The sequence below is a fragment of the Astatotilapia calliptera genome, chromosome 11, assembly GCF_900246225.1.
Source record: "Astatotilapia calliptera chromosome 11, fAstCal1.2, whole genome shotgun sequence".
Lineage (NCBI taxonomy): Eukaryota > Metazoa > Chordata > Actinopteri > Cichliformes > Cichlidae > Astatotilapia > Astatotilapia calliptera.
In genome coordinates this window covers 36,398,787-36,418,150 of record NC_039312.1, presented here as the reverse complement: position 1 = coordinate 36,418,150, position 19,364 = coordinate 36,398,787, and the positions used below count along the sequence as shown (strand labels likewise).

The 19,364-nt window shown below is 44.3% G+C and overlaps 1 protein-coding gene across 2 annotated transcripts; it reads left to right on the top strand.

The window, feature by feature from the left end:
• Positions 1 to 562: 562 nt before the first annotated feature.
• Positions 563 to 18,818, top strand: ankrd34a (ankyrin repeat domain 34A). Of its 2 annotated transcripts, none has more exons than XM_026185621.1 (2): positions 563 to 968; positions 14,726 to 18,818. In XM_026185621.1, exon 2 carries the CDS (start codon positions 14,810 to 14,812, stop codon positions 16,406 to 16,408), a length of 1,599 nt encoding a protein of 532 aa, XP_026041406.1. In that variant the 5' UTR covers positions 563 to 968; positions 14,726 to 14,809; the 3' UTR covers positions 16,409 to 18,818. The 2 variants fall into 2 exon arrangements, with proteins under 2 accessions (XP_026041406.1, XP_026041404.1); XM_026185619.1 differs by having other exon boundaries at positions 563 to 1,000.
• The last annotated feature ends 546 nt before the right edge of the window (positions 18,819 to 19,364 follow it).

Sequence of the window (19,364 nt, the reverse complement as noted above, 5' to 3'; positions counted from 1 at the left end):
CAGATCAAACATCAGGTACCCGTCTCTGCTCCTCTGTGTCACTGAGATTCTATGCTAAGATACTTCAGGGTCGTGGAGGGGTGGAGCCTATTCCAGCTGTCATAGGCTGAAAGGTGGAGTACAACTGGACAGGTGGCCAATCTGACACAACGAGATAAACCAACATTCATGGCAATGGCAGGTTTATTATCACCAGTTAACCGGATGAGGAACCTGGAGAACCCTCAAAGAGACAGGAGAACACCCCTGTTTCAGCATCCCTGTGAGGATGAGGATGATGAAGGTTTCTGAATTTGGTGAGGTGAGGAGGTTCCAGCATGTTCAGCAAAAACACATCAGCTGATTCGTTAAAATGCTAGCATTAAACACACGCCGTGTGTGTGTGTGTGTGTGTCACCGTGGGAACACTTCTGCAGGAATTCAGGACATCAGTTACCATAGAAACTGTTTCCATAATAGCACCACTGTGTGCGTGTGCGTGTGTGTGCGCGCGCGAGCGCTGCAGTATTTTATTTTTATCTTCAGGTAATAAAAAAATAAAAAATGATGATAATAATGAAGATGATGATGAGATGAAGAGTCTCTGACCTGCTTTCTTACAGTTACAAACATCCCATAATAATCGCTGGTCTGCGCTGAAATGTTTTTTTAGCAGCAAAACTCTCCCTCGTGCGAACAGGAAGTGTACGGTTGCCATGGAAACGCCGTGGCCATCTAACAGGTGATTTCTATTAAAATGAAGCAGCGGAACTAAAGACAGAGCTTCAGTCTGATCAGGTTATTGATCAGGGAGAAATGTTTAAAATGTCCGGTTGTGCCGTTAACCATCGGTGGGGGTGGGGGGGTGAATCCGTTGTAAGCCGCTGAGACTGAGGAGGAAGAGGAGGAGGAAGACGCGCAGGAGGAGGAGGAGCGCTCCGTCAGTCCGTCGGTAAACAGCAGCGGTCGGTGACGGACTCAAACGGTCGGTGAGTCGATAAAGAGGCTTCTTTATGCCGGGGTAAGAACACCAAACACACCTTCATCAGTTCCATCATTGCAGCTCTGCTCCATCTTCATCATCGTTATCGCCACCAGCATCGCCGCTCCCGGGACCGGTACCACGCGCGTGCATGTGTGGGTCCGTTTGATCGCTGTGATGCCTCGAGATGTTTGAGGATGATGATGATGAAGCTATAGAAAGATCGTTTATCTTCATCTTGGTGCACGCGCGTTGCGATGGGACACGCGCGTGCACGTGTCTCATGCGTGTGTAAATATAGATCCGCGTGCGTCACAGCAGCGCAGTGACGTAGAAACCGAGAGATCCGCATTCCTCCACAGCTCACCTTCATCATCATCATCATCATCGTTGTCGTCATGAGTCGGAGGTTCCACCTGTGTGCCAGGTGACCGTGGGGACACGTGACGTAATCAGTAATCTATCTAATCTATCAGTGATCAGGGATCGATCTCTAATAGTGTCCTGTAGTACTACATGGTATGCTGCAGTAGAAACACTACCTCACACACAGAGACACACACACACACACATACTTGTTTTCATATGTTAGTGAGGACATAATTGACGTAATACTTTCCCTAGCTGCCTGTAACCCTGACACGAAAACCCCGTTTTGAACCTCAGAAATGTCTTCAAACGTTGTCTCCATAAGTGACTGATGGTTCCCACAAGTATAGTAGCATGCCAATTTTTGGTCCCCATAAGGATATGTAAACATTGTAAAAATGCACACACACAGACACACACAAATAACAGCCCGTTTTTGTGTTTTATTTCCTTCAGACTCAGCTTGTCATCTCAATATTTTTTGCCTTATTGCTTCATGAAACAGTTACATGTAACTGCTGCACACACGTTGGTCTATCCGACCTTCATCAGGTCGCAGGCATATATGCAGTACACATACTGTCACTTGGTGTTCGTTCTCTCTGCAGTAGAGTATCACTTCCTGTTCCTGTTCCAACACAGTGGTGTTTTTCCGTAGTATATCTGTGTAGCAATTTAATACAAAACTTATAGTAACTTCTTATTTCGTAGTGTTGTCTTCATGTGCGTCCTCTGAAACACACTCTTGGTGTATTTACTCATTAATTTATATTCAGTGTTGGGAAGGTTACTTTTAAAATGTATTCCACTACAGAGTACAAAATGTATTTTGTAACTTATTCCGTTACGTTACTCAATGACAGTAGTGTATTCTGAATACTTTGGATTACTTAATATATTATCATGCTTTTTACAACTACATGAATGTCCTATTGCTGTGTGATTTATTACTATTACTGAAGGTTACTCTCCACACCAACCAGATGTTTAAATCTTAATATAAATGAGTAACAGTAGGTGGACATTAGGTAAGGCTGCACTTTTTGCAGCGATCTCGTGCAGAAAACTATTCGGCGCGTATATAAAACAGGTCCGCGGCTCCGAACCGTAGTAAAGGGACCTCTGACTAATACGTCGGGTTCATGTCGGGCTCTAGCTGAAAACTAGCTTTACTTTTGTCTGGGTCAACTTTGCTAGCGAGATATACAGAGGGTGCATAGCTGAACATATGAAACAGGAAAAGACCGCTGTGTAATCCCTTTATTTCAACAAAGTAACTGTATTCTGAATACCACCTTTTTAAACGGTAACTGTAATGGAATACAATTACCGTATTTCCCGGACTACAAAGCGCACCTGAATATTAGCCGCACAAGCTAAAATCAGGGGAAAATCCTGTTTTGTACATACATTAGCCGCACCTGACCAAAAGCCGCAGGTATTTCAATGTTGACTTATCATATGTAAGAGAATATGCACAAAGGGAATTGTCAGGAAAGAGATGGCTGTTTGGAGACACACCCCTTTTATTAATATTTTGAAAAACAAGTTATGGGTACATATTTGCACATGTAGTACATAACAATAACCTACAGCACACCAGAAAAATAGATTCGGACTACCTTTTAGGCTCAGGTGCAGTGACACGGCTTTAACAAGAAGAAAAGTCAGTCATTCACCACCATCTTCCTGCCACTAAAACCACCAAAGTCCTCTCCTCCAGTGTCGGAAACGAACAGGCTCAGGATGGCTTCGTCATCCACTCTCAGCTTCTCTCCTTCGTTGTCACTTTCAAAACAAAAGAAATCCTCGTTGTCAGAGTCGAACACCCTCAGAAGGGCCGTGGCGGTGTCCTCCTCTCCATCATGCAGCAGTCCAGCCCTTCGAAATCCGTTGGTGATCGTGGATGTTTTCACACTTTTCCACGCTGTCAGAATCCACCGGTGGAGTTGAGCATAACTTGCTTTTCGCAAGTTTATCGCCGCTGGTCATCCACGACTCCCGCTGAACGCGTAGCGCTACTTTGAAGTTTGTTTTTCGCGCTACTTGTATGGCACTATGTTGCCTGGCGGATGGACATGTGACCAACATACCACTCTTGAACCCCGATCCTTCCGCCAGGCAACGTAGTGCCGTACAACAGCGGAACACACAAAACAAATCGTCTTACGATATCACAAAAATCATGGACAATCCATAGAAAAGCCGCACCTGACTAAAAGCCGCAGGGTTCAAAGCTCGTGCAAAAAGTAGCGGCTTATAGCCCGACAATTACGGTACTCATATTTGTATTTTAAATGCGGAACAGTGTTACATGTATTCCATTACTCCCCAACACTGTTTATATTCACTTACGGTTGCTTTAGGGTTTCACTAGCTTAGCTTAGCTCGTAGCCAACTCGTTAGCAGCATGGCCTCTTCACCTGTCCCTCCTGCACTTTCCTGCTCATTGTGTCAGATGTTTAGTTACTCCTTGGCCTCCTTTAGCAGTAATGATACTTGTAATAAATGTAGCCTATTTACAGCTCTGGAGGCCAGGATTACTGAAATGGAGACTCGGCTTAGAACCCTTGAAAAATCTGTAGCTAGCAAGGCCCCTGTAGCCGGTGCAGCCGAAGATAGCGTAGGCCCCACTAGCTGTCCCCTGGGAGACTGCCCCGGGCAACCGGGGAAACAGGACGGCTGAGTGACGGTGAGGAGTAAGCATAGTCTTAAATAAATAAATAATTTTTTATTTATATAGCACCTTTCGAGATAGAATCACAAAGTGCTGCACATAAGATTACAAGTCATAAAAAGATTTAAAAAGAGAAAATAAAACAGGCAAAAAATTAACCAAAAGTAGTTTTAAAAAGGTGAGTTTTGAGTTGTTTTTTAAAAACAGCTGCTGAGTCCACAGTTCTTAATGTTGGGGGAGAGAGTTCCACAGTCTCGGGGCCACAGCGGCAAAAGCTCTGTCACCCTTAGTCCTCCTCTTAGTGTTTTTAAAGCAAGTAAGCCCTGATCAGATGACCTCAAAGACCTGCTAGGGACATAGGGCTGTAGCAGATCAAAGATGTAGGCTGGTGCCAGTCCGTGCACAGCTCTGTAGGTCAAGACCAGGATCTTAAAATTGACTCTAAATTTAACAGGAAGCCAGTGTAACTGAGATAACAACGGTGTCACATGTGAGTACTTGGAGGATTTTGTCAAAAGCCTAGCTGCAGTGTTTTGCACAACCTGCAGACGATCCAGAGAACCTTTGCTTAGACACATAAACAGTGGATTACAATAATCCAAGCGTGACGAAATAAATGCATGTATAGCAATCTCCAGTTCAGAGCGAGATAAAACCGGGCTTAGCTTAGCCACATTTCTTAAACGATAAAAACAAGACCGAACCAGAGATTTCACATGCCCATCCAATGTGAGACTCGAGTCAAATTCCTGATAGAGGATTTAACACAGAGTGAGAGAGGACCGAGGGCTTTCACTATCTGCGATAGAAACCTATCAGGGGCGCATACGAGGACTCCGGTTTTCACCTCGTTGAGTTGGAGAAAATTTGCAGCCATCCAACGTTTGATCGAATCTAAGCAATCATTCAGATGCTAAAGCTTAGATAAATCCTCGGGCATAAAAGAAACGTACAACTGAATGTCATCAGCGTAACAGTGATAAGAAATGTCCTCAAAAGAGCCCATTATATTCTGGAGGGGGAGAAGATGTATTAAAAACAATAAAGCCCCCAAAACTGACCCCTGAGGGACACCATAAGTAAGGGAGGTAGAGGATGACCTAAAATCGGAGACTACCACAGAAAAGGATCGGTGATGGAGATAAGAGGAGAACCACTCTAATGCAGTTCCAGATACACCAACCCAATTTTTCAGCCTTTCAATGAGGATGTGATGGTCAACTGTGTCGAAAGCCGATGTGAGGTCCAACACGAGTAGAACAGAGCATTTTCCTGCATCATTATTCATCAAGATATCGCTTGAGACCCTAAGAAGAGCTGTCTCCGTGGAGTGAAATCGACGAAAACCGGACTGAAACTTATCGTAAATGCCATGTTTATCTAGAGCTGCCATAAGTTGCTTAGCCACAACCTTTTCTAGAAGCTTAGCGATTAACGGTAACTTAGAGATAGGTCTGTAGCTGCTCCAAAGAGAGGGGTCTAGCTGAGGTTTTTTTTTAAAGTGGGAGAATTGCAGCGTTTTTTAAAATAAACCGGAACTATACCAGACGCCAGTGAAGAGTTGATTAAAGTGAGCACACATGGGCCAATAAACTGGAAGACATTTTGAAAAATGATGCAGGTACAATGTCAAGTGAACAGGAGGATGCTTTCACTGAATTCACTAATTTTACCAGCTCAGATAGTGAAACAGGAGAGAAAGTATCCAAGATAATGGGCCGAGATGGGGTAGAGATTGAGATAACAGGTGCTGAGCTCTTAAACAGAAGCCCCAGGTACACCACCAACCTGTTCATGTGTCTAACCGTTTTTCCCCACTCGGCGACACACCCGCCGGTGGTCAAACTCTGGTAATTGGTGATTCTGTTCTCAGACATGTGAAGCTAGAGACACCAGCAACCATAGTCAATTGTCTTCCAGGGGCCAGAGCAGGCGACATTGAAGGAAATTTAAAACTGCTGGCTAAGGGTAAACATAGTAGTTAAACTGTTACTTGAAAAACCATCTCTAGGCCCAGCAGTTTTAGCTAATTATAGATCAATCTCCAACTTTCCTTTCATATCAAACATTCTTGAAAGAGTAGTTGCTAACAGATCATCTGCAGAGGAATGGTTTATTTGAAGAGTTTCAGTCAGGTTTCAGAGCTCATCACAGCACAGACACAGCTTTACTGCAGGTACTGTGCTGCAGTGGTTTGTATCATATCTATCTAATAGACTCCAGTTTGTGCATGTAAATGGAGAGTCCTCTTCACACACTGAGGTTAATTATGGAGTTCCACAGGGTTCAGTGCTAGGACCAATTCTGTTTACATTATACATGCTTCCCTTAGGCAGCATCATTAGAAGACATAGCATACATTTACACTGCTATGCAGATGACACCCAGCTCTATCTGTCCATGAAGCCAGATAACACACACCAATGAGTTAAACTGCAGGAATGTCTTAAAGACATAAAGACCTGGATGGCTGCTAACTTTCTGCTTCTTAATTCAGATCAAACTGAGGTTATTGTACTCGGCCCTGAAAAGCTTAGAAATATGGTATCTAATAATAATAATAATAATACATTTTATTTGAAAACGCCTTTCAAAACACTCAAGGTCACTGTACATAGTAGAATAAAAGCAAGCAGTTTACAGAATCATAAAAGCATAAGACATAAACTAATAAAAGAGCAGAGTGGAGAGGTTATGTGGGTAAACTATTTGTACAAGTGGGTTTTGAGTTTGGACTTAAAGAGAGAGAAGGAAGAGATGTTTCTTAAATCAGGAGGTCGGGAATTCCAGAGTCGTGGAGCAGAGCAGCTGAAAGCCCTGCTCCCCATGGTTGCAAGACGGGGGGAAGGGACGGAGAGTGAAAGGGAAGAAGAAGATCTGAGGCAATGAGATGGGGCGGCGATCTTAACCAGGTCAGAGAGATATGGAGGAGAGAGATGATGAATAGTCTTAAATGTGTACAAGAGTATTTTGAAATTGATGCGATATTTGACCGGGAGCCAATGAAGCTGCTGCAAGGCAGGAGTGATGTGGTGGACAGAAGGGGTCCTGGTGATGATACGGGCAGCAGAGTTCTGGACGCGTTGGAGCTTGTTGGTGGATTTTTGAGTAAGACCAAAGAGAAGTGAATCACAATAATCAATCCGGGAAGTAACAAGGCTGTGGACAAGAATGGCAGTGGCATGTGGGGTGAGAAAAGGACGGAGACGATTAATGTTGCGCAATTGGAAAATGTGCAGACCGAGTAACATTATTAATGTGTGAATTGAAAGATAAAGCACTGTCGAGGATGACACCCAAACTTATGGTAAAGAAATATGGTATTTAACCAGATTTTTTTTAATTAGTTTGAGCCATCACAGCAAACACAAACAAAGAGTGTTAGAAGTGTTCCTCTGGTGTTCGACATATGTTGAACGTACTTACAGACTTCAGGTGGTTCTTAGCCTTAGCCTAGTGGTCCTGATCCATAAACATGCATTCAGTTTGCGGTCAATTTTTCAGACTTTGGGCATAAACATAACAAGAACAACTCATCATGAACAAAACACTCTCCTTAGGATTCACCATCATCTTCCTCACCTGTAAGTGTAAGTGCTGCTCTTAGCTGGCTCAAAGCTAAAGAAATACACACACACACACACACACACACACACACACACACACACACACACACACACACACACACACCGACTCTGCATTCACCAATGAGCTGAATCGGTTCTACGCCCGTTTCGAGGTTAGCCAGGCGGCTAATGCTATCTACCGCCTGACTACCGAGGACCGTGATGTCATCAGCGAGAGACCGGTGACCAGCATCGCGGAGCATGACGTCCGAGCGGCACTGAGGAGAGTGAACACAAGGAAAGCGGCGGGGCCAGACGGCATCACCGGCCGTCTGCTGCGCTGCTGTGCTGACCAGCTAGCAGGTGTGTTCACTTACATCTTCAACGAGTCCCTGGCGAAATCTGTGGTCCCCACATGCTTCAAAAGATCCACCATCATCCCTGTGCCCAAGAACAGCAAACCCTCATCCCTGAACGATTACCAGCCAGTTGCACTGACCTCAGTAGTAATGAAGGTGTTTGAGAGGCTGCTGAAGAACATCATCTCCTCCTCCATCCCAGACACCACAGATCCGCTGCAGTTTGCCTACAGATCCAACAGATCCACAGAGGATGCCATCGCCCACGTCCTACACACCACTCTCAGCCACGTGGACAAGAAACAGGGTAACTATGTGCGAATGCTGTTTGTTGATTACAGTTCAGCGTTTAACACAATAGTGCCCTGCAGACTGTTCACAAAGCTGAGGGATCTGGGACTTAACAGCCGTCTGTGTGCATGGGTGTTGGACTTCCTCACTGGCAGAACTCAGGTGGTGAGGGTGGGCAGGTGCTTCTCCAACAGCATCACCATCAACACAGGAGCACCTCAGGGATGTGTCCTCTCGCCACTGCTCTACTCCCTCTACACTTCAGACTGTGTGGCCACCCATGGCTCCAACACCATTGTGAAGTTTGCTGACGACACAGTGGTGTTGGGTGCCATCTCCAACAACGATGAGGCGGCCTACATGGATGAAGTGAAGAATCTGGCATCGTGGTGCCAGGACAACCACCTCCAGCTGAACGTCAGCAAGACCAAGGAGCTGGTGGTGGACTTCAGAAGGGGTCAGCACAGAGACTACAAGCCCATTATCATCAATGGAGCTCCAGTGGAGAGGGTGCAGTCCTTCAAGTATCTTGGTGTCCACATCTCCTCAGACCTGACATGGGCTGCCCACATTCAGGTCCAGACCAAAAAGGCTAGGCAGCGCCTGTACCACCTACGACAACTGAGGAAGTTCAGGGTCTCTCCAAAGATCCTCAGGATTTTCTATACAGGCGCTGTGGAGAGCATCCTCACACAGAACATGACATCGTGGTTCGGGAACAGCTGTGTGAAGGACCAAAAAGCTCTCCAGAGAGTGATCCGTACAGCAGAACGCTGCTGCAGGATTGCTCTCCCCCCGCTTCAGGACACCTACACCAGGAGATGCCGGACTAGAGCAGCGCAGATACTGAAGGACCCGTCCCATCCTGGCAACAAACTGTTCCAACTTCTGCAATCTGGTAGAAGGTTCCGCATCTTCCGGGCAAGGACAGAGAGACTCAAGAGGAGCTTCTATCCCCAAGCCATCCGTGCCCTAAACACACACACCCGCCCTCTCACATCATCTATAATTGACTGAGACAGGACTCTTCCAGACACTAAACCAAGGCACAATGTACATTTCAATTCCTTTAATTTTAAATATGTTTATATTGTCTATCCTGTAAAATAGTCAGATGTCTATTCATATTAATGTACAGAATTCACCTGCTTGCTGCTACTACTGCACATTCACCCAGTGTATATACTATATGTATGTATATATATATATATATATATATATATATATATATATATATATATATATATATATATATATATATATATATATATATATATTCTTCCTCTACACCCCCCCCCCCACACACACACAATTTTTGCACATGTCGAGGAGCGTGTCAGGCTACATTTCACTGTGTGTTATACTTGTATAACTATGCATGTGACAAATAATAATAAAGAACCTTGAAGAACCACACGCACACTCACTCACTCACTCACTCACACACACACACACACACACACACACACACACACACACACACACACTCACTCACTCACTCACTCACTCACTCACTCACTCACTCACACTCACTTCTGGCTGTGAGAGCAGATAGACTCAGCTGAACTCTGGACCTGTTTGTTCAGACTGAAGCACATCATTAAACCTCCACACCTGGCAACAAGTGTCAGCTGACGCTCAATGAGCTAACAGAGATCTCCCGCCATCATTGACCAGCTGCATTACTCCTTTCTTAAACGCCAGTTCAGCTCACTGAGCCACTGGTCCAGCCCTAACTATCTGCTTTAGCAAAAAGGAAAGTTTGAAGCGTAATCTTGAAAGTAGAGATAGTGTCTGTCTCCTGAATCCAAACTGGAAGCTGGTTCCACAGAAGAGGGGCCTGAAAACTGAAGGCTCTGCCTCCCATTCTACTTTTAAATACTCTAGGAACAACAAGTAGGCCTGCAGAGCGAGAGCGAAGTGCTCTAATAGGGTGATATGGTACTACAAGGTCATTAAGATAAGATGGGGCCTGATTCAGATCTACCTCCCTCTGAGGTTAGACTGTAAGGACTCTCTGCAGCCGTTATTCTCCTGACTGTCTGACATTAAGACTTGGATGGCTCTTAACTTTCTACATCTAAATAAAAGTAAAACTGAAGTCATTGTGTTTGGGCTTCCTAAAGACCCCAACCTTTCCTTTGATTTTATGGGACCCCTAACTTCCGAATGTACTTCCTCCATTAAGAGCCTTGGTGTTACTTTTGACAGTGCTTTTAAATTTGATAAACAAATCAGCTCCGTAGTCAAGGGATCTTTTTATCATCTACGGATTTTAGCTAAAGTGAAGTCCTACCGGTGCAGGAACGATCTAGAAAGGGTGGTCCATGCTTTTATCACTTCACGGCTGGACTACTGTAACTCCCTTTATGCTGGTTTAGATCGTTCCTGTCTGCATCGCCTCCAACTGGTGCAGAACGCTGCTGCTCGCATGCTGACCGGTTCCAAAAAGAGAGACCACATCACTCCGGTCCTCTGCTCTCTCCACTGGCTCCCAGTTGCTTTTAGGATTGATTTTAAAATTTTACTGTTTGTTTTTAAGGTTCTTAACGGTACTGCACCTCCTTACCTGGCAGAGCTTCTTAGCATTTACCGCCCCAGGAGATCTCTGAGGTCAGCAGACCTGATGCTTTTAGATGTTCCCAGGTACAGATTAAAGACTAGGGGAGAGAGGCCTTTTGCTGTGGCTGCACCCAGACTGTGGAACAGTTTACCTCCTCACATCAGATTCTCCACAAGCCTTGGAACTTTTAAAACTGCTCTTAAAACTCACCTCTTCTCATTGGCTTTTAGCAAGGTTTAACTTATTGTTTTAACTTATTGTTTTATCAGTGAGGTGTTTTTATGTACTTGTGTTTTATTGTATTTTATATTTGTATTTTATTGTACAGCACTTTGGTCAGCCTCGGTTGTTTTTAAATGTGCTTTATAAATAAACTTGACTTGACTTGACTGATTATTTAAGACCTTGTATGTGAGGAGCAGGATTTTGAATTCTGGATTTAACAGGAAGCCAATGAAGGGAAGCCAATACAGGAGAAATCTCTCTTTCTAGTCCCTGTCAGGACTCTTGCTGCAGCATTTTGGATCAGCTGAAGGCTTTTCAGGGAGTTTTTTGGACTTCCTGATAATAATGAATTACAGTCGTCCAGCCTGGAAGTAATAAATGCATGAACTAGTTTTTTCAGCGTCACTCTGAGACAGGATATTTCTAACTTTAGAGATGTTGCACAAATGGAAGAAAGCAGTCTTACATAGTTGTTTAATATGTGCGTTGAAGGACATGTCCTGGTCAAACATGACTCCAAGGTTCCTCACAGCGTTACTGGAGGCCAAGGTAATGCCATCCAGAGGAAGAATCTGCTTAGATACCATATTTCTAAGCTTTTCAGGGCCGAGTACAATAACCTCAGTTTGATCTGAATTAAGAAGCAGAAAGTTAGCGGCCATCCAGGTCTTTATGTCTTTAAGACATTCCTGCAGTTTAACTCATTGGTGTGTGTTATCTGGCTTCATGGACAAATAGAGCTGGGTGTCATCTGCATAGCAGTGTAAATGTATGCTATGTCTTCTAATGATGCTGCCTAAGGGAAGCATGTATAATGTAAACAGAATTGGTCCTAGCACTGAACCCTGTGGAACTCCATAATTAACCTCAGTGTGTGAAGAGGACTCTCCATTTACATGCACAAACTGGAGTCTATTCAATTCAATTACATTTTATTTATATAGCACCAAATGACAACAAAAGTCGCCTCAAGGTGCTTCATAGATACAGAGAAAAACCCAACAGTCATATGACCCCCTATGAGCAAGCACTTTGGCGACAGTGGGAAGGAAAAACTCCCTTTTAACCGGCAGAAACAGGCTCAGGGAGGGGTGGGGCCATCTGCTGTGATTGGTTGGGGTGAGAGAAGGAAGACAGGATAAAGACATGCTGTGGAAGAGAGACAGAGATTAATAACAGATATGATTCAATGCAGAGAGGTCTGTTAACACATAGTGAGTGAGAAAGGTGACTGGAAAGGAAAAACTCAATGCATCATGGGAATCCCCGGCAGCCTACGTCTATTGCAGCATAACTAAGGGAGGATTCAGGGTCACCTGGTCCAGCCCTAACTATATGCTTTAGCAAAAAGGAAAGTTTGAAGCCTAATCTTGAAAGTAGAGATAGTGTCTGTCTCCTGAATCCAAACTGGAAGCTGGTTCCACAGAAGAGGGGCCTGAAAACTGAAGGCTCTGCCTCCCATTCTACTTTTAAATACTCTAGGAACAACAAGTAGGCCTGCAGAGCGAGAGCGAAGTGCTCTAATAGGGTGATATGGTACTACAAGGTCATTGAGATAAGATGGGGCCTGATTATTTAAGACCTTGTATGTCTATTAGATAGATATGATACAAACCACTGCAGTGCAGTACCTGTAATACCTACAGCATGTTCTAATCGCTCTAATAGGATATTATGGTCGACAGTATCGAACGCTGCACTGAGGTCTAGCAGGACAAGCACAGAGATGAGTCCACTGTCAGAGGCCATAAGAAGATCATTTGTAACCTTCACTACAGGGAGTGCAGAATTATTAGGCAAGTTGTATTTTTGAGAAATAATCTTATTATTGAACAACAACCATTTTCTCAGTGAACCCAAAAAACTCATTAATATCAAAGCTGAATGTTTTTGGAAGTAGTTTTTAGTTTGTTTTTAGTTTGAGCTATTTTAGGGGGATATCTGTGTGCAGGTGACTATTACTGTGCATAATTATTAGGCAACTTAACAAAAAACAAATATATACCCATTTCAATTATTTATTTTTACCAGTGAAACCAATATAACATCTCCACATTCACAAATATACATTTCTGACATTCAAAAACAAAACAAAAACAAATCAGCGACCAATATAGCCACCTTTCTTTGCAAGGACACTCAAAAGCCTGCCATCCATGCATTCTGTCAGTGTTTTGATCTGTTCACCATCAACATTGCGTGCAGCAGCAACCACAGCCTCCCAGACACTGTTCAGAGAGGTGTACTGTTTTCCCTCCTTGTAAATCTCACATTTGATGATGGACCACAGGTTCTCAATGGGGTTCAGATCAGGTGAACAAGGAGGCCATGTCATTAGTTCTTCTTCTTTTATACCCTTTCTTGCCAGCCACGCTGTGGAGTACTTGGACGCGTGTGATGGAGCATTGTCCTGCATGGAAATCATGTTTTTCTTGAAGGATGCAGACTTCTTCCTGTACCACTGCTTGAAGAAGGTGTCTTCCAGAAACTGGCAGTAGGACTGGGAGTTGAGCTTGACTCCATCCTCAACCCAAAAAGGCCCCACAAGCTCATCTTTGATGATACCAGCCCAAACCAGTACTCCACCTCCACCTTGCTGGCGTCTGAGTGGGACTGGAGCTCTCTGCCCTTTACCAATCCAGCCACGGGCCCATCCATCTGGCCCATCAAGACTCACTCTCATTTCATCAGTCCATAAAACCTTAGAAAAACCAGTCTTGAGATATTTCTTGGCCCAGTCTTGACGTTTCAGCTTGTGTGTCTTGTTCAGTGGTGGTCGTCTTTCAGCCTTTCTTACCTTGGCCATGTCTCTGAGTATTGCACACCTTGTGCTTTTGGGCACTCCAGTGATGTTGCAGCTCTGAAATATGGCCAAACTGGTGGCAAGTGGCATCTTGGCAGCTGCACGCTTGACTTTTCTCAGTTCATGGGCAGTTATTTTGCGCCTTGGTTTTTCCACACGCTTCTTGCGACCCTGTTGACTATTTTGAATGAAACGCTTGATTGTTCGATGATCACGCTTCAGAAGCTTTGCAATTTTGAGACTGCTGCATCCCTCTGCAAGATATCTCACTATTTTTGACTTTTCTGAGCCTGTCAAGTCCTTCTTTTGACTCATTTTGCCAAAGGAAAGGACGTTGCCTAATAATTATGCACACCTGATATAGGGTGTTGATGTCATTAGACCACACCCCTTCTCATTACAGAGATGCACCTCACCTAATATGCTTAATTGGTAGTAGGCTTTCGAGCCTATACAGCTTGGAATAAGACAACATGCATGAAGAGGATGATGTGGACAAAATACTAATTTGCCTAATAATTCTGCACTCCCTGTAAAGCTGTTTCTGTGCTGTGATGAGCTCTGAAACCTACTACTGCCAGCTTCAAGGCAGAGATAGGTTGAACATATTTAAGATTGAAGTATTGATTAATGGTAGGAATTCTTTGAGCAGTCTTGTAGGAAAGAAGGGTTTATAAGTCACATTGATGATTTGGAGAATACAATAAGATAGTCTTTTATTGTCATTGTACATGTACAACAGAATTGATGAGAATAGGATGAGGAAGTTATTACTGACGTCAACTCAGAAAGAGTTTCAATAAATATCAGTGGTTAAAAACTCCATAGAATTTAAATAGTATCTTTGGTTCCATCATGTTAGCATGTTTTTTTTATTCAGGTGGACTCACCTCAATGTACTTTTTCTGCAGGTCATGTAACTTATCAAGGAGGATGGAGATTCAGCATTAAGCCAGCATCCTGTGGGCAGGAGGTCTGAGGAGAGGCAAGGGATCATGGGCGATGGAGGACCCCTGCAGACTGAGGGGAATGCCCTCCTCAAAGCTGTCTTCCAGGGGAAGTTGAGGCTGACCCGCCTGCTGCTCGAGGGTGGCGCTTACATCAATGAGGGCAATGAGCGTGGCGAGACGCCCATCTCTGCTGCCTGCTTAGCAAGCTACGATGACCCACAGACCCGGCAGAGGATGGTGAGGTATCTGTTGGAGAAAGGAGCTGACCCGAACATCCCCGATAAGAGTGGCCGGACAGCGCTGATGCATGCCTGTGCAGAGCAGGCAGGAAAGGAGGTGGTGTCACTGCTGCTGGAGAACGGAGCCGATCCCAGCCTCAAAGACTACTCTGGTTCCTCTGCTCTTGTCCACGCCATCAACAAAGGGGACCGTGACACCCTGCAGGTTCTGCTGGACTCCTGCAAGGCCAAGGGCAAGGAGGTGATCATCATCACCACCGACACATCTCCGTCAGGCACCAAGAAGACCAAACAGTACCTCAACTCCCCACCATCCCCAGGCATTGTGGACAAACTGTCTCCTGCCTGTATGTCACCCTCTGAGGTGGAGATTGGCACCTCCTCCCCTGCAGGAGACAAAGATGAGGAAGGGATCTTCAGCTTCAAACTCACCTCAGCATTACCTTTACCTTCAGCTCGACCTCCAGGTGAGAAGAGGCCACCTCCCCGTAAACTGCTTAAGCGTCTGAACTCAGAACCGTGGGGCCTGGTGGCACCTTCAGTTCTCAGTGGGGTTCCCCAGGACCGGGTGGATGGAGGTCTGGAGGAGGAGGAGGGCAACAGCAACCTGAACAAGACGATCACAGAGATGAACGGACTGACTGTCACAGAGCCGGTGAGGCCACTATTGTCACGGCGTCACAGCATTGAGACGCACGACCCCACATCCCCTAAACTCATTGACCGATCCTGCTCTGAGGACTGCGCAGGGCTGTCTGGTCCATCGTGGGCTGACAAAGTGCAGCAGCACCAGATCCTCTACCGCAGGAACACAGCTCCAGAATCCCAGGAGAACGCTGCTGGACCTGGGACAGTTGTGGCCCGAGCCCTAGCTCACCCCAAGCTCACACGGATGGAGCACTATGAGTCAGATACCCACCTTTGTCCAGAGTCCATTCCTGGATCACCGGACTCTGGGAGGATTTCGGTAGAACGGAGGAGGTACAACGCTTCCCCCTTGTCCCTGGTCACCAGTTCTTCCAGGGAGTCTCTGGAAAACATCCCCAACTCAGTTTCTCCCATCACTATGCGACGGCGTGGCCCAGGGCTCCTGGAGCGCCGGGGCTCTGGGACCCTGCTGCTGGACCACATCTCCCACACCAGGCCCGGCTTCTTGCCTCCGCTTAACATCAACCCGCAGAGACCCATCCCTGACATCCGGGCCAATGGGAAACCCACCTCCCCCATCAACTCCGGACACAAGATCCTGGTTCCAGTAGCCCCAGCCTCACCCAAACGGGGCCCAGACTTCAAGATGAAGAAGAAGCTGATGAGGAGACACTCAATGCAGACAGAGCAGATGAAGCAGCTTTCGACCTTCCAGGAGATTCTGGCGGAAAAAGTCATTGAGTCCAACGGGGATTGATGAATGAAGACAAGGGAGCAAAGCAAAGGGTAGCTGCAGAGACTTATCAGGGGTTGATTTACTGTGAAGCATCTCCATTAGATCATCACAGATGAACTCAAATTAATACCATGGTGTGGTCTTTAAGGAGAGCTGCACCAACAAGGACTCAATTCACCTGAGAAGAGTTTAGGTTTAATACAGGTTTTGTCTGTTCCTGGTGTGAAACTGTGAGGTCAGTATGAGTTTAATCCAACCAACATTAAAGATCATTGCAACATGCAGTTAGACTCTATCACCTTACCGATTACCTTTCATATATAACATCACATCTTCAGGAATCAGATTATTCTGAGAATATGATGACGTGTGCATGTCTGTGCAGGTTCATGCAGGTGATAGCAGTATTAAGTTGATTAGACTTCTTTTTTAGGTTATTGAAAAAGCGTTTCTGATGAGACTCAAGTATATAGAGAGTTCCTAGACGTGTACGTCCACACGCAGAGACGTGTTCATAGACGTGTACGTCCACACGCAGACGTGTACGTCCACACGCAGAGACGTGTTCGTCCACACGCAGAGACGTGTTCGTCCACACGCAGAGACGTGTTCATGGACGTGTTCGTCCACACGCAGATCATGTGCAAGATCATGGGCTCTGAAAATAACAAGTAGAAAATATCAAATTGTACTGCTTTCAAAATTCGAATAAAATAAATATTAAATCCAAGAAACTAAATAACGATCAACATGTGAGACCTTATTTTCTTACGAAGCTGTTTACAAACCTGTATTAAATTAAGTAATGGTGCTTTATGTGGCTGTTCAGTGACATTGCGTGACGCTTGTCAGCAGTGTCTTCACAGGTAGTCCTAATTTGTTTTAACATATTAGTACGAAAGCTGCATTTTAAATCAAACTACGTATTCTTGATCACAAATACTGTTCTGGCATCTTTAAGAAACCAAAGTGCTTGAAAATCACTTTAAATACAGTGAGTTATGAGGATATACTTACCTTGTTTGTGCAGAGGCCCGGCTCCCCCTGATCAGCATGGCCACTGTGCTGACATACAAGGGGGAGTTCTTAAAACATCTAAAATTTAAATTAAATTCAGAAGGAAGATTATTTACACCATCTGCATGCCTTCAGTTCCTAATAAACCATATGACATATGTAACTGACACAGCGATCACCTGCTTTTCATACGGTGCATGTGCATTACAACTTGTAGGTTACAGTGGGTCCTCAAAAGCATAAAATGTTAATGTTGAGTATTTTTGAACTAGAAAACGTTGATATTTATTCTTTATGAGTCAAACATCATGCAGAAGTACTTGAAATTTTCCATGCAAAGTAAATGCTGGTATCACCGCAGTCAGCCACGCATTTGACTAAAGTCCTGGAGCAGTCGGTGGGTTGGTTCTGGCCTAGTGGGCCATAATTTGATATACAGTGTTTAATGTCTTCCAGTGACAGTCACGATTACTTCTTTATAGTGTGGCAAACAGATGAACAGCTTCCTGTTGCATCGTTTTGCCACAGACAAACTGCAGTACCTCTGGATGACCAGTAGGAGATCCACAATATTGGTGTAAAATTCTTACATCCAAGGAAAGCTCGATGAAGAACTCCAACCCAAGATCAGCTTAATGAATAAAAGAAAGGATAACTGAAATTACCCAATACTAGAGCTCTTTAACATATTTGCTCATACACGTGGTAATTCGTTTCACCGTTGTAGCTCCCTCAGAGATTTCCAGCAGGTTGAAGTTGAAACTTGTGGGTGAAGCTCTCCTTACCTTCATTTAATTGTCTGAATGTTTAGCCACAGAAAGCTCCTCAGATTCCTCCGAATTTCTCATCCTCTCCTCCACTCAGACCTGAACTGGCCTAAAGAGAAATAATCAGACTCCTTTGATGTTTACAGATGCACAATTTGCACTGAGGTCATTTCCATTTTCCTCCTGCTACCAGATGAAGACACAAACGTCCTGCTGCAAACTAACTTGTTTTCATTCATAAAGCTGACATATTTATTTATACGCTCCTGTTTGATTGATAACGTGTAAAACTACCTACTGCGCTGTATGTACTGTAATGATCTATAGTCAATATAATAGTTGGTATATCTGTGGAAACCCATCTTTATTTTACCCGTTTCCTGTGTCTGTACTTTCAGAGATGATATTTTGATTGAACTTGTGTTGAGAAACATTGGTTTATTGTTTATGATACTCCAAAGAAACCAGTTCACACTGTAAGTACTGAAAAACAAATCTGTAATGTTATACACTACACCTGTTTCAGCACGAGGGGACCCTGTTAAAGGAGCAGCTTGGGCAGAAAAAGTCAGTTCACTCATTTTATTCTGAGATGTTAGCAGGTTTTAAATCAGAAGCACCTTTATTAATAAACAGGTGGAAAAATCGTTGGAAACTGGGGCGTGTCCTCATCTCACAGCTGAACCTATGACCCCCTCAGTTCACTTTTATTTATATATAATCCTGTGAAAAAACCAAGCCCACTGTTACTAGTTCTATAGGCATCAACATGGTGTTACCCGAGGGAGGCACCCATTGCAGTAGGAATGAGCCGTAGGTATGCAGTCAGTCCACAAGGCTAATCCTAATACAAAAACAACTGTTCTAAACAGGTAACAGGAGCACACAAGACAATTGTAGGTGGGAGACAGACAAGCGCTGAGGGGAATATATTAAAAACGAACACATTAAACGGCAATCCACACTTGACGATGTGTCATAGAAACTCTTCAATGCCCGTCACCGCGGTAAGATAATATAACCTTTATTAGTCCCACGCGTGGACAGTGCAAAGTTACATAGAAAAATTAGAAAAAAATAAAGACTGGAATAAAATATCAATAAGATACTGTACACAATAGAATAGAATAAAATACTATATACACAATTGAATAAAATAGCATTTGTATTCTATTTTATTCTATGTACATGTA

What these genes read in the sequence shown, in the direction of transcription:
- ankrd34a (XM_026185621.1), top strand. Translation starts at nt 14,810, where the DNA reads ATGGGCGATGGAGGACCCCTGCAGACTGAGGGGAATGCCCTCCTCAAA.